Source organism: Artemia sp. Qi Xiang Cuo, chromosome 5, assembly GCF_049724085.1.
Source record: "Artemia sp. Qi Xiang Cuo chromosome 5, ASM4972408v1, whole genome shotgun sequence".
Classification (NCBI taxonomy): domain Eukaryota; kingdom Metazoa; phylum Arthropoda; class Branchiopoda; order Anostraca; family Artemiidae; genus Artemia; species Artemia sp. Qi Xiang Cuo.
In genome coordinates, this window is record NC_142798.1 from 73286070 (window position 1) to 73300630 (window position 14561).

The window sequence follows — 14561 nt, forward strand, 5'->3', positions numbered from 1 at the left end:
TGGCTGAAAAGTATTTTGGAGGAGATGAGGTGATTGTGTACTTTATAATAAACATGTGATGTTTGAACAGTGTTGTCAATTTAAAATAGTTTAACGTTCCCTTCGTTCTCCCATTTCTGAGGGCAGGGGAGGGGGTCAATTTTGGAGGGAAAACCAAAAATACTCAGAATCAATAATAAATGGGATCGGCCTCACGGTGACGGCTCTAATGGCCGTCGTGCCCCCCGTTCTGTGGGCATGGGTGGAGGGGGTCAATTATGGGGGGAAAACCAAAAATACCCACAATCGAAAATAAACAGGATCTGTCTCAAGGGGAAGGCTCAGACGCCCTTCGTTCCCCCATTTCTGAGAGCAGGGGGGGGAGGGTCAATTTTGGAGGGAAAACCAAAAATACTCAGAATTGAAAATAAATGGGATCTGCCTCAAGGGCAAGACTCAGAGGCCCTTCGTTCCCCCATTTTCGAGGGCAGGGGAATAGGGGCTCAATTTTGGAGGGAAAACAAAAAAAAATCAGAATCGAAAATAAAGGGGATCTGCCTCAAGGGGAAGGCTCAGAGGCCCTTCGTTCCCCCATTTCTGAGGGCAGGGGAGGGGAGGGGGGTAAATTTTGGAGGGAAACAAAAAATACTTAGAATCGAAAATAAATGGGATCTGCCTCAAGGTCACGGCTCAGTGGCCCCTCCTTCCCCCATTTCTGCGGGCAGGGGGGGGGGGGGGTCAATTTTGGAGGGAAAATTAAAAATGCTCAGAATCGAAAAAAAAATGGGATCTGCCTCAATGGGAAGGCTCAGAGGCCCTTCGTTCCCCCATTTCTGTGGGCCGGGGTGGGGGGGTCAATTTTGGAGGGAAACCAAAAATACTCAGAATCGAAAATAAATGGGATCTGCCTCAAGGGCAAGGCTCAGTGGCCCCTCCTTCCTCCATTTCTGAGGGCTGGGGTGGGGGGGGTCAATTTTGGAGGGAAAACCAAAAATACTCAGAATCGAAAATAAATGGGATCTGCCTCAAGAGGAAGGCTCAGAGGCCCTTCGTTCCCCCCTTTCTGAGGGCAGGGGAGGGGGGGTCAATTTTTGAGGTACAACAGAAAATAATCAAAATTGAAAAAAAAGCATGATATGCATCAAAGGGACAACTCAGAGGCCCTTCCTTCCCCCATGTATGAGAGTCGGGGAGGAGGGGGTCAATTTTGGAGAGAAAACCAAAAATGATCAGACACGAAAATAACTGTGATCTACCACAAGGGCAAGGCTCAGAGGCCCCTCCTTCCTCCATTTATGAGGGCAGGGGCCAATTTTGGAGGGAAAACCAAAAATACTCAGAATCGAAAATAAACGGGATCTGCCTCAAGGGCAAGTAGTTCGTTTTGGATTTCTTTCGTTGAAATGCAAGAGTTGGAATATTTCACTAGTGTTTTGTTGTGCTTTACCTTGTCAAAGTTACATTCTCTTAATTTTTCAAAGTTTATTTTGAATTTATTTTGCGAAATTCAAGAGTTGGAATATTTCAGTTGTGTTTTGTCGTGGTCTACCTTGTCACAGCTACGTTCTCATGATTTTTCAAAGTTCATTTTGGATTTCTTTCGTTGAAATGCAAGAGTTGGAATATTTCAGTAGTGACTTGTTGTGCTTTACCTTGTCACAGTTACATTCTGTTGATTTTTTGAAGTTTATTTTGAATTTCTGTCGTGAAATGCAAGAGTTGGAATATTTTCTTATTTATTTGTTGTGCTTTCTCTTGTCACAGTTACATTCTCTTGATTTTCATAGTTCATTTTGAATTTCTTTCATTGAAAAGCAAGAGTTGGAATATTTTAGTAGTGTTTTGTAGTGCTATACCTTGTCACAGTTACATTCTCTTAATTTTTCAAAGTTCATTTTTAATTTCTTTCTTTAAATGCAATAATTGGAATATTTAAGTAGTGTATTGTAGTGGTTTACATTGTCACAGCTACATTCTCATGATTTTTCAAAATTTCATTTTTAATTTCTTTCGTGAAATGCAAGAGTTGGAATATTTCAGTAGTGACTTGTTGTGCTTTACCTTGTCACAGTTACATTCTCTTGATTTTTCGAAGTTCATTTTGAATTTCTGTCGTGAAATGCAAGAATTGGAATATTTCAGTAGTGTCTTGTAGTGGTTTACCTTGTCACTGCTACATTCTCATGATTTTTCAAAGTTCATTTTGGATTTCTTTCGTTTAAATGCAAGAGTTGGAATATTTCAGTAGTGACTTGTTGTGCTTTACCTTGTCATAGTTACATTCTCTTGATTGTTCGAAGTTCATTTTGAAATTTTGTCGTGAAATGCAAGAGTTGGAATATTTCAGTAGTGTTTTGTTGTGCTTTACCTAGTCACAGTTACATTCTGTTGATTTTCATAGTTCATTTTGAATTTCTTTCATTGAAATGCAAGAGTTGGAATATTTCAGTAGTGTTTTGTTGTGCTTTACCTTGTTACAGTTACATTCTCTTAATTTTTCATAGTTCATTTTGAATTTCTTTCGTGAAATGCAAGAATTGGAATATTTCAGTAGTGTCTTGTCGTGGTTTACCTTTTCACAGCTACATTCTCATGATTTTTCAAAGTTCATTTTGAATTTGTGTCTTGAAATGCAAGAGTTGGAATATTTCAGTAATGACTTGTTGTGCTTTACCTTGTCACAGTTACATTCTCTTGATTTTTCGAGGTTCATTTTAAATTTCTTTCGTGAAATGCAAGAATTGGAATATCGTTTCTTCAACTGAAAGTAAGGAGCAACATCAAAACTTAAAAATGGACAGAAAATAGAGGCTGTTAAAAGCATATTGAGCCTGTTCATGAGACACCAGTAAAAATTGTGTATGATTCAAAATGGAATAATGATTATTCTACTGATTACGAACTAAGAGAAGACAATAACTCCATTATCAAGAGAGAACATGGTGAATTAGTTTATGGAACAGATTCAAAATGTCCAAAGTTAATCATTGATATTAATAATGTATCATAATATATTTTTGTATTAATATTCTACATAGCATTATTTCATTAAAAATATTACATTGTTATGTGTTCATTATTTTTTAGAGTAATCTAGCTTATCAAGCGTTTAGAATGTCCATTAAAACATCAGAGATGTAAGAAAAGGAATTTGCGTACATCTATTGTCAGACACCCTATTTCCGTAAAATCTGAGCTATTAAGGGTTTTTGACCGTAAACTCTAGTTTTTTGTAAGAAAATTATGGAAAATACAATTCTCTGGTTCAAATGTGAAACTTAAGTTTATTTTTGGATCAAAAAATAAAACTATTTCCTTAAAATCTGAGCTAATAAGGGTTTTTTGACCGTAAACTCTAGTTTCTTGTAAGAAAATTATGGAAAATACAATTCTCTAGTTCAAATGTGTAACTTAAGTCCAGTTTTGGATACTCATAATTATGAGGGCTGATGGTTCTAATTCAATAATTTTTTTTTTATAAAACAAACTATTTTTTTTAAACTTCGAAATTATTCAACTTTATTTATTTTTTATCTTTTTCTTTTGTACATATCTTAAAATGACAAAATGTCTTTCTTGAATTCACCTCTTGGATACACAATATAGAAATAAAAAAAATTGAATTTTCAAACTTCATTTGCATGCAAGAGATACCGAGAGTTCTATGACTCCTCCCTGCAATGAATTCTAAGGGTTTTGTGACTCCTCCCCAAAATGAATTCAGATGCTTTTAGGAGCCCCCTTAGCCATAACTCCATTCGACCTTGAGCGAAGGTATAAAAGTTTGATGATGTATTTCTCTTCTTAACAAGTACATTAATACCTTCCAAGATGATAGGACTCTATGACACAGAATGTATCGGTTTGAAAAAATCATCTTGTGGTGTTATATTTGAATGTGCATTTTTATTATTGTCAATGGAACTTGAAGAAATTGACTGTTATCATTGGATAGTGAACTAGAACATGAATGAGTATGATAAAACCTTGTGGAGTACTACATTACATCGTATAAACAGACTGGGATTCTACGATAGAGTGATTACACCACTTAATAATAGTGGTCAGGAACTGATAAATGTCCAGGAGAAAGTCAGTGAAATTTGCAGCTCTTTCGGGGTTGAAGCACTCTACGTAAAGGGTAATTTACCTACAGATAAAGTTTCAATTCAAAAGTGTGACCCTAGGATTCTACTTTTCAATCTAGAAGATTTTAAGTGTCCTAAATTTGAAGGGGTTTATCATTGTCCTGAAGATGAGATCAGGTTCTTCGCGCACTGGATACCTAAGGTCATACCTGATCGTGATAAATGCATTAGACATGTTAAAAACTATTCCATATCATGGGACCATCGTTTCTGGATATTTAAGAGTGAACGTGTGTATGACTATGTGTCATAATATAATTTTGTATTAATATTCTACATAGCATTATTTCATTAAAAATATATTATGCATTACATTGTTATATTTTCATTATTTTTAGAGTAAGCTAGCATATCAACAGTTTAGAATGTATATTAAAACATCGGAGATTTGAGAAAAGGAATTTGCATAGATCTATTGTCAGACACATGAGGTAACATTGACAAAATGTAGGTATCAGAATGAATAAATTCTTTATCAACATCCGTTGTTGGATATGTCATTATGTCATTATGAAAAAATTGTAAGTAGGTAAGTAAGTAAGTAACAAACTCTTTCTTGAATTCACCTCTTGGATACACAAAGAAGACATTTCATTCAAGAAAATATGAAAATATTTGTAAGTAAGTAACACACTCTTTCTTGAAGTCACCCCTTGGATACACAATACAGGTACTTTATTCAAGAAATTATGAAAAAATCGCAAGTAAGTAACAAACTCTTTCTTGAATTTCCCATTTGGATGCACACTACAGAAATTTAATTCAAGAAATTATGGGGGGAAAATGTAAGTAAGTAAGTAACAAACTCTATGCTTTTTCTGCATCAATTGTCGGATATGTTGAATAAAATATGCAAAGTTGACATAGCTTTATTTCATTTTTTAAGGTTAATTTAGACGAGGTTACGTGCGCGCACTAAACCTCGTCTAAAATAACAATAAAAAATGAAATAAAGCAAAGTTGACATAGCTTTATTTCATTTTTTAAGGTTAATTAAGGTGAAGTCTGGAAATTAAATTTTTTTTATAATTTCTATATTCTGTATCCAAGAGGTGAATTCAAGAAAGATATTTTGTCATTTTAAGATATGTACAAAAGAAAAAGATAAAAAATAAATATAGTTGAATAATTTCGAAGTTTAAAAAAAAAATAGTTTGTTTTATGAAAAAAAAATTATTGAATTATAACCATCAGTCCTCATCATTATTAGTATCCAAAACTGGACTTAAGTTTCACATTTGAACTAGAGAATTGTATTTTCCATAATTTTCTTACAAGAAACTAGAGTTTACTGTCAAAAAACCCTTATTAGCTCAGATTTTACGGTAATAATTTATTTTTTCGATCCAAAAATAGACTCGAATCTAATATTTTAATCAGAAAAATTTATTTTCTGTAGTTCTATAACAGGAAAATGCAGTTTTCTGTAGAAAACTCTTAATAGCGGAGATTCTACTAGACATCTGGATCTGACAATAGATGTACGCAAATTCCTTTTCGTACGTGTCCGATATTTTAATGGACATTCTAAACGCTTGATATAGTAGCTTACTCTAACAAATAATGAACACATAACAATGTAATATTTTTAATGAAATAATGCTATGTAGGATATTAATACAAAAATATATTATGATACATTATTAATATCAATGATTAACTTTGGACATTTTGAATCTGTTCCATAAAATAGTTCACCATGTTCTCTCTTGATAAAGGAGTTATTGTCTTCTCTTAGTTCGTAATCAGTAGAATAATCATTATTCCATTTTGAATCATACACAATTTTTACTGGTGTCTCATAAACAGGCTCAATATGCTTTTAACAGCCTCTATTTTCTGTCCGTTTTTAAGTTTTGATGTTGCTCCTTACTTTCAGTTGAAGAAACGATATTCCAATTCTTGCATTTCACGAAAGAAATTCAAAATGAACTTTGAAAAATTAAGAGAATGTAACTGTGACAAGGTAGAGCACAACAAAACACTACCGAAATATTCCAACTCTTGCATTTCTATGACAGAAATTCAAAATGAACTATGAAAATCAACAGAATGTAACTGTGACAAGGTAAAGCACAACAAGTCACTACTGAAATATTCCAACTCTTGCATTTCACGAAAGAAATTCAAAATGAACTTTTGAAAAATCATGAGAATGTAGCTGTGACAAGGTAAACCACGTCAATACACTACTGAAATATTCCAATTCTTGCATTTCACGAAAGAAATTCAAAATGAACTTCGAAAAATCAAGAGAATGTAACTGTGACAAGGTAAAGCACAACAAGTCACTACTGAAATATTCCAACTCTTGCATTTCAACGAAAGAAATCCAAAATGAACTTTGAAAAATCATGAGAATGTAGCCTTGACAAGGTAAACCACGACAAGACACTACTGAAATATTCCAATTCTTGCATTTCACGACAGAAATTCAAAATGAACTTCGAAAAATCAAGAGAATGTAACTGTGACAAGGTAAAGCACAACAAGTCACTACTGAAATATTGCAACTCTTGCATTTCACGACAGAAATTCAAAATGAACTTTTGAAAAATCATGAGAATGTAGCTGTGACAAGGTAAACCACTTCAAGACACTACTGAAATATTCCAATTCTTGCATTTCACGAAAGAAATTCAAAATGAACTTTGAAAAATTAAGAGAATGTAACTGTGACAAGGTAAAGCACAACAAAACACTACTGAAATATTCCAACTCTTGCATTTCAATGAAAGAAATTCAAAATGAACTATGAAAATCAACAGAATGTAACTGTGACAAGGTAAAGCACAACAAAACACTACTGAAATATTCCAACTCTTGCATTTCAAGAAAGAAAATACAAAATAAATTCGAAAAATCAAGAGAATGTAACTGTGACAAGGTAAAGCACAACAAGTCACTACTGAAATATTGCAACTCTTGCATTTCAACGAAAGAAATCCAAATTGATCTTTGAAAAATCATGAGAATGTAGCTGTGACAAGGTAAACCACGACAAGACACTACTGAAATATTCCAATTCTTGCATTTCGCGAAAGAAATTCAAAATGAACTTTGAAAAATTAAGAGAATGTAACTGTGACAAGGTAAAGCACAACAAAATACTACTGAAATATTCCAACTCTTTCATTTCAATGAAAGAAATTCAAAATGAACTACTTGCCCTTGAGGCAGATCCTGTTTATTTTCGATTCTGAATATTTTTGGTTTTCCCTCCAACATTGACCCCTGCCCTCAGAAATGGAGGAAGGAGGGGCCTCTGAGCTTTGCCCTTGAGGCAGATCCCATTTATTTTCGATTCTGAGAATTTTCGGTTTTCCCTCCAAAATTGACCCCCCCCTGCCCTCAGAAATGGGGGAACGAAGGGCCTCTGAGCCTTCCCCTTGAGGCAGATCACGCTATATTTTCGATTCTGAGTATTTTTGGTTTTCCCTCCAAAATTGACCCCCCCCCGCCCCTGCCCTCAGAAATGGCGGAAGGAGGGGCCTCTGAGCCTTGCCCTTGAGGCAGATCCCATTTATTTTCGATTCTGAGTATTTTTGGTTTTCCCTCCAAAATTGCCCCCCTCCCTGCCCTCAGAAATGGGGGAACGAAGGGCCTCTGAGCCTTCCCCTTGAGACAGATCACATTTATTTTCGATTCTGAGTATTTTTGGTTTCCCCTCTAAAATTTACCCCCCCCACCCCGGCCCGCAGAAATGGGGGAACGACGGGCCTCTGAGCCTTCCCCATGAGGCAAATCCCATTTATCTTCGATTCTGAGTATTTTTGGTTGTCCCTCCAAAATTGACTCCCCCCGCCCCTGCCCTCAGAAATGGGGGAACGACGGGCCTCTGAGCCTTGCTCTGGACGCCGACCCCATTTATTTTCAATTCTGAGTATTTTTTATTTTCTCTCCAAAATTGACTCCCCCTCCCCGGCCCACAGAAATGGGGGAACGAAGGGAACGTTAAACTATTTTAAATTGACAACACTCTCCAAACATCACATGTGTATTATACAGTACACAATCACCTCATCTCCCCCAAAACACTTTTCAGCCATTTCTAGTGAAAAAATTTTATTTCAAGTAAATCCTTAATAGGATCAAATTCGCGAATCCTACACTCCAATTCGCAAATCCCATTACCCCTTTTTAAATGTCAATCAAACAATTCTGATTGTAGTGTCGAAGTTTTTAATAACAAAGCCTACACACATGTACACACTATGCTTTCAAAAAACCAGTCTGGTTGAAAAACTTGGAGTTGAAACAAAATTGTGTGGGGAATCCCCCGTTCATACTGCTATCTTTTTTGCAATGTTTAGGAACAGGAGGGGAATCCCCGCTCGTTTGGAATGGTACCAACGGGGCATGAGCAAATAGAACGTAGCTTCATGACGTGTTTTAATCACGTGAAGAGGTCCCCATAGAATAACAATGGAAGGGACATAGAATAGCATGGAAGGAACATAAGCCAAGCAAATAACATGGGAATTGCTATGGCACCGAGCAAAATGGTACCTCTTTCCCTACTCATGAACTGTTTGAAAGAAGTAGATATGGCTAATTTTGCTGAAGTAAAAGTTTTTAAAGTCAGGCAAGCTCATCTAACCTCAAAAGTCCATTATGCCCAAGCTACACTGCTCATAAAAAAGCCAAGATTTATGAATGATTCGCGTTTTGAATTCGTGCTAATAAAACGGCATCCATGCAAATGGCATTCATGTTAATTAAACCTCAGAAGTGTTCTTCCGAAGTAGAGAAATGAAATGGTCAGAAATTGGCTTTAAACACTTATGCTAACACTATCTTATTCCCAAGTATTATCTACTAATCAGAGCTGCCAATCCACGAAAACGTAGGGAGGTCAGGCAACTTTTTTTAAATGTTTTATTTTTAATAATGATGATACAAAAAATCGTAGTTTCCAAAATCTGAGGAATGGGCAATAACTCCAGCGGGGCTAATTAAGCAACTCCTTCACCTCCCCAATTGGTAACCCTCACCACTAATATTATGTCGTCCAAACTTCCATTTTTACTAATTTCAAAACTTTATTCCTTTTCAATCTGAGTAACCAATCATAAAGTCGTGCTTAATTTTTACTTTATCGGCAATTATGTCTATTGTAGGGAAAACAAAATTTTTACAGCATTATTCTAAGATTACGTTAATGACATCTTTTTAAACTCTATGCTTTATTTTGGAGACATCTCCAATAGCCGAATGAGGTGACAGGTAAATTTACTTACGTGTTCAGATGTAAATAGGACGAGTTGTTCTGGGATTGCTCTAATGCCCTCTGATTTAATTTTTGGGAACATTTTGTATCTGGCTGCTAGCAAAGCATACATATTTGAAATTGTTCCACCTGCAAATTATAAATTGTGTAATAACTTTTAATGTTAATCGTTTGGGTTATATTCTTTTCTTATTTTTTTTTTCTTTTTTTTATTTTCTTTTCTATTTTATTAATTATAAATTATTTAATAACTTTTAATTTTAATCATGTGGGTTATATTCTTTTCTTCTTCTTTTTTTCGTCGTGTTTTATTGGTATATAAATCTTAACCTTAAGCGGTGTGTATGTCCACCCCGAATACTTTACGTACACGTAACAGGAAGGGAGGTAATCTTGGAGAAAGAGTGGCATGGCTGTGTTTTAATTTTGCGAAGTTTTCTTGTTGACCTGTGTTAGCGCAAATGCATTTTAAAAATGTCATCAATATTACAGCCAATGGGCCTAAAAATCAGTCAAATAAAAAAGCGCTTCCAAATCGAAACCTGTGATGCGTATACTCGTGTTGAACAAAATTTAAACGTATATGTTTTCTCAAATGAACAGTGACCTGTTGACGTAGCCTACCATTCCCAGAATTGTAGGGTGGAGTCACGTGTTTTTACTTTTTAAAAACTTCTCTCTTAACCCGTTTGAGCCTTTTTGTCTTTTCCTTGCAATTATTAGTTAATTCTTATGATTATCTTTTCTTGTTTTTCGCATATGTAAGAGATACTACAAAGGGGTGTTGCTAGTCTAGTCTAGAAACACTGGACCATGCTGTAAAAAAGGAAGAAAAAAAGAACAAGAAACATTGAGTTGTTGACACACGGTGTGTAAAATAAAATTGCTGTAAACAGTCTTCTTTATACCATGAGGTTGCAGTGCGTTTTTGTTTTACGTTAGAAAGCACAGCTAACGCTTCAATGAAAATTTTTCCTGAAATACTGTTGCCTTTGATACTTAAAAAAAAAAAAAAAAGAGAAAAAGGGGATTTACTTGTAAAACACTTTGGGATTTACGAAAAAATTTAGTTCATTGTACTGGCTTACAATTTTATAGAAAAGAACCAATCAAATTTCAATTCAGCTTTTATGTTCACCAAGGTTTCAGTTTCAGGTTTCATATTCATTTGATACAAGTTTCCAGCTTAAAATGGTTATAAAATCGACCAAGTCTTGAGAATGTAAGGCTATTTGTATCTCTATAAATAAAGAATGATTTGATTGGCTCACAAAATTCGACTCAAAAATAAGCAAATGGAATTCAAGCGCACTTTTTAATACGGAAGAGTAAGATAGAATTATCTCAATTTCTCTTTTAATCTACTTATTTCATTACCATTAAAGATGAAAGGATGACAAGCACTTGCTCTCTCTAAGTAATTCTCAATTTACTCTCTAAGTACTCTCTAATTGAAAAATGTTTTTTATGGTACTTTTAATGGAAAAAAAAGAAAAATCTATCCCCCTAGATTTTGAAGAATAAAGTCTTCAAATACATTTTTAGTGATTAGTCTGAAGCAATAACTTCATCATTTGTTTTCTAACACACAAAACCAATATAAACAACATGATTAGGATCAGAAGACTAATCTATAAAGCTCTCAATTGTCTTTTGATGATCATTAAACCATTAAATTTTACCATATAATTTTAGTTATCTAAAAAAACTCAAGCCAGCTTAGTCAAACAGTTCGGGGTAATGAAGTGTAAGCAAGGAGCGACTCGGCTCAATAGTAACTGAAACTCTAAAAAAAGGAATGTTAATATCAATAGATATATCAAAGGAATCAGCTTAATATGCTAAATCCAAATAAATAAGATTCATCGAGTTTAGTGCTACTCATCATAAATTACGAGCCTGAGAAAATTTGCCTATTTTTTTAAATAGAGGGATAAAACCCCCTAAAATTAAAGGAATCTTAACGAAAGTCACACCATCACAGTCAGCGTACCAGAGAAACCTACTGTAGAGGTTTCAAGCTCCTATGGGCAGAAATATGGAATTTTGCTATTGTTGCCTGAAGAAAGATCACGGATGCCTGTTTATTTGTTGTTGTTTTTTTCCAGGGGTGATTGTATCAAAATAACGGTCCTGGAAGATCGAAAGAGGGTGCATTAAAACGGAAATTAAAAGATCTAGTGCCCTCTTTAAGTGACTAAAAAGAATGGAGACCAACTGGACCCCATCCCACGCCCGTTTTCTCCACAAATTATCTAATCAAAATTTTGATATAGGTATGAAACCCGGAAATCCTTAATCCTTGAAATCCTGAGGCCAGGGGTTCGAGTCCTGGTGTCGCTGGTTATTTGGTTTGGAAGGGGGTCAATGGTGTGAACCTGTAAGATCAACCAGAGTCGACCCATTTCTAAATGGGTACCTAGAGAAATATGGGGGGGGGGAACGGGGAGCTTCGGATGATTTGCCCCCAACCACGCATTACACACCCTGCCGCAGGCACTGAAACAGGAGATCGGTACCTGCGCAACGCAGACCTTTGGTCAACATGCGAAAAAGTTTTAAGTTTAAGTTTTAAGTGTTTTTTTCAGTATAGTTGAAAGATCGAATAACTATTGTAAAATGAACCCCCCCCCCCTCCACAGTCCGTAGGGAGATGACTGTAAGTTGTGAAGTTCACCCATTGTTTACATATAGTATTTGTTATTGAGAAGAATACAGACATTTTTTTGGAGGGGGGGGGGAGGTTGTACTTTGGATGGATATGTATAGGGAGAATCTTCCTTAGGGAGGTAAATTTCTTGGGGGTGAATATCCAGGGGAAATGTTACACGGGGGGATTAGACAGAATTACTATACGAAATTCTTCTTCATTGTCTTACATTCTCTTTGTCAAATTTTTCATGTGAAGATTTTCCGGGGGAATTATACAGGGGCTTTTTTCTCCGTGTTTTGATTTCCGGGAAGTAATTTCCATGGACGGGGGCATTTCTGGAGTGATCGAGAAACTGATTAGGGATTAAAGTCTTAATGAAATGAAAGACTGCTAATGAGAATTTTTCAGGTTGAATCTTCCGTAAGCAATTTTACAGGGAGGGGATTCTCAGCGAGAATGGAACTATCTAAAGGGAATTTGACGGGGAGTTGCCGTTTACGTTGGATGAAATGTCCACGGAGGAGTTTTCCGTAAGGGAGGGGTATATTTCATAGAGTGTGAGCCAAATTTACCGGCATTATTTGAAAAACGAACAGAAAATATTCCATATATGAAGCATTGCCCCCTTTTAATACCTTGCTCTTTACGCTAAAGTTTGAATGTTTGTCCCAATTTTTTAAGACCGTCTACTGAAACACAGGGGCCGTTTAATGAGAATAGGAAGCTTTTTTTAAAAGTGTTAATAGCTTTAGCGTAAAGTGCAAGGTATTGAGGAGGAGGCGACCCTTCATATCCGGAATAAATCTGCCGAAATTAAAATGCAAATTTTGTTTTAATTTTTCCAAATTCGAACCCGTATTAGTTGAAAAACTTTCAGAAATTAAATAAAAAACAAGTATTTTTTTTTAACTGAAGGTAATGAGCGACATTAAAAATTAAAATGAACAGAAGCTATTCCGTATATAAAAGTGGATGTCCCCTCCTCGACCCCTTACTCTTTACGCTAAAATTTTTGCTGTTTCCAAAAGTAGAGTTGTGACAGAGTCTAACTTTAGCGTAAGGAGTGAAGCAGTAAGAAGGGCCCCATTTATATACGGGATAATTTCTGTTTGTTTTAAGTTTAAATGTCGCTCCTTACTTTCAGTTGAAGAAAACTTCTTTTTCTCATGTAATTTTTTCAGTAAAGCGCGAGTTTTTCAGAATTCCGCAAATATAGGGGATAATTACGAGCCGGTTTGCTTGGAACAGTTTCTCAATAATATGCTGTATAAACTACGAAGCAGTATTTTGTGTTCGTTTTAAGTTTCAGCTTCACTCTTTACTTTCACCATAAAAACTTTGTTTTTTTTTCATAAAAAAAAAAATAAAAAATAAATAGTGCTAAACACGACAGGATTACGGGTATGACAGGAACGCACGAAGGATGGCAGGAATATGCTTACCTGGACAGAGTATGCTATCACCATTTTCATAGCCAATGATGTCCCTCATTTTCTTAAGTGTAACATGTTCCAAAAGTATGAAAACAGGGGCGATTTCATAAGTGAACATATTAGCGTTAGCTACACTTGTCAAAAACTCACCAGCGAGGGATATTGTGTCACATCCATTTGACAGCTGATTGAAGAACCGAGGATGAGCTAGAACAAAGGAATGTAAAGAAAATAAACAAAAATGTTCAAAAAATGGTTTTATTGTTGCTACCAGGTAAAATTGAAATTTTTTTTAACTTTATAATTTTTTTATTTGTTTTTAAATGAAAACGTAGGCATTTCGTAAAGTATTTAAAGGATACGTTTTTCTCATTTTTAGTCTTAACAATTATAATTTTTAAAAGCAATCAGGTGGCAGGTCAAACCAGATCGAGTTTAGGTAGTGCATTATTTCCTTCTTAGCAAGGTAGGTAGAACCCAGTAGAAGTTTTTTATTTTGATTGCCCCCTACATTTCTTACCACCCCCCTGAATCTGATTTGTTGGTTATTTCATATAAAAGAAACCTATGCATGTCAGTTGTTTTTACAAACGAAAATTTAGATACCATAAAAGACCACAAGAAATTGTGTTATCAAAGTGCCTTTATTCAAATAAATAACCAATTCTCAAATAAATGATTACTCATTGAAACTACATACAAGATTGTTTTTCCATTACCTATACTTTAAAAGGACAGTACAGCCAAGCTGTATCTTGTGTAAATAAAAACGTGCAATGATTTTCAATGAGTGATTAAAGATACTAAGTCGGGCCTTGGCCCCCTGAAAATTTATCACCACCACATTTTCAGCAAAAAAGCTGGCATTTTGTGCCTTGTTTGAAGAGGAGTAAGACACAAATTTGAATCACACAAATGCGCAAAAAAGTGAGTAATGCACAAAATGTCGGCATTTTGTGTCTTGTATACAAAAAAAACAAAAATTTTAATCTATATCATCTGAGGTCCGAAGTGGGCCCTTCGCCCCTCCAAACTCATCTTCCGTCACTGACGTTTCATCGGATAGCTTTTTTTTTACCGATCGGCTTGAAATATATGCAACAAGCCTACTAGACAGG

The 14561-nt window shown here is 35.3% G+C and overlaps 1 protein-coding gene across 1 annotated transcript in view; it reads right to left on the reverse strand.

Moving 5' to 3' along the window:
* Gad1 (glutamate decarboxylase) overlaps positions 1-14561 on the reverse strand; it is a 123901-nt gene that overhangs the window by 38692 nt on the left and 70648 nt on the right. The window contains exons 2-3 of the mRNA XM_089089933.1: positions 13453-13650; positions 9368-9486 (exon numbers count right to left, since the gene is read on the reverse strand). Of these exons, the coding sequence (XP_088946059.1) occupies positions 9368-9486; positions 13453-13650 (317 nt within the window). The remainder of the gene's footprint in view (positions 1-9367; positions 9487-13452; positions 13651-14561) is intronic.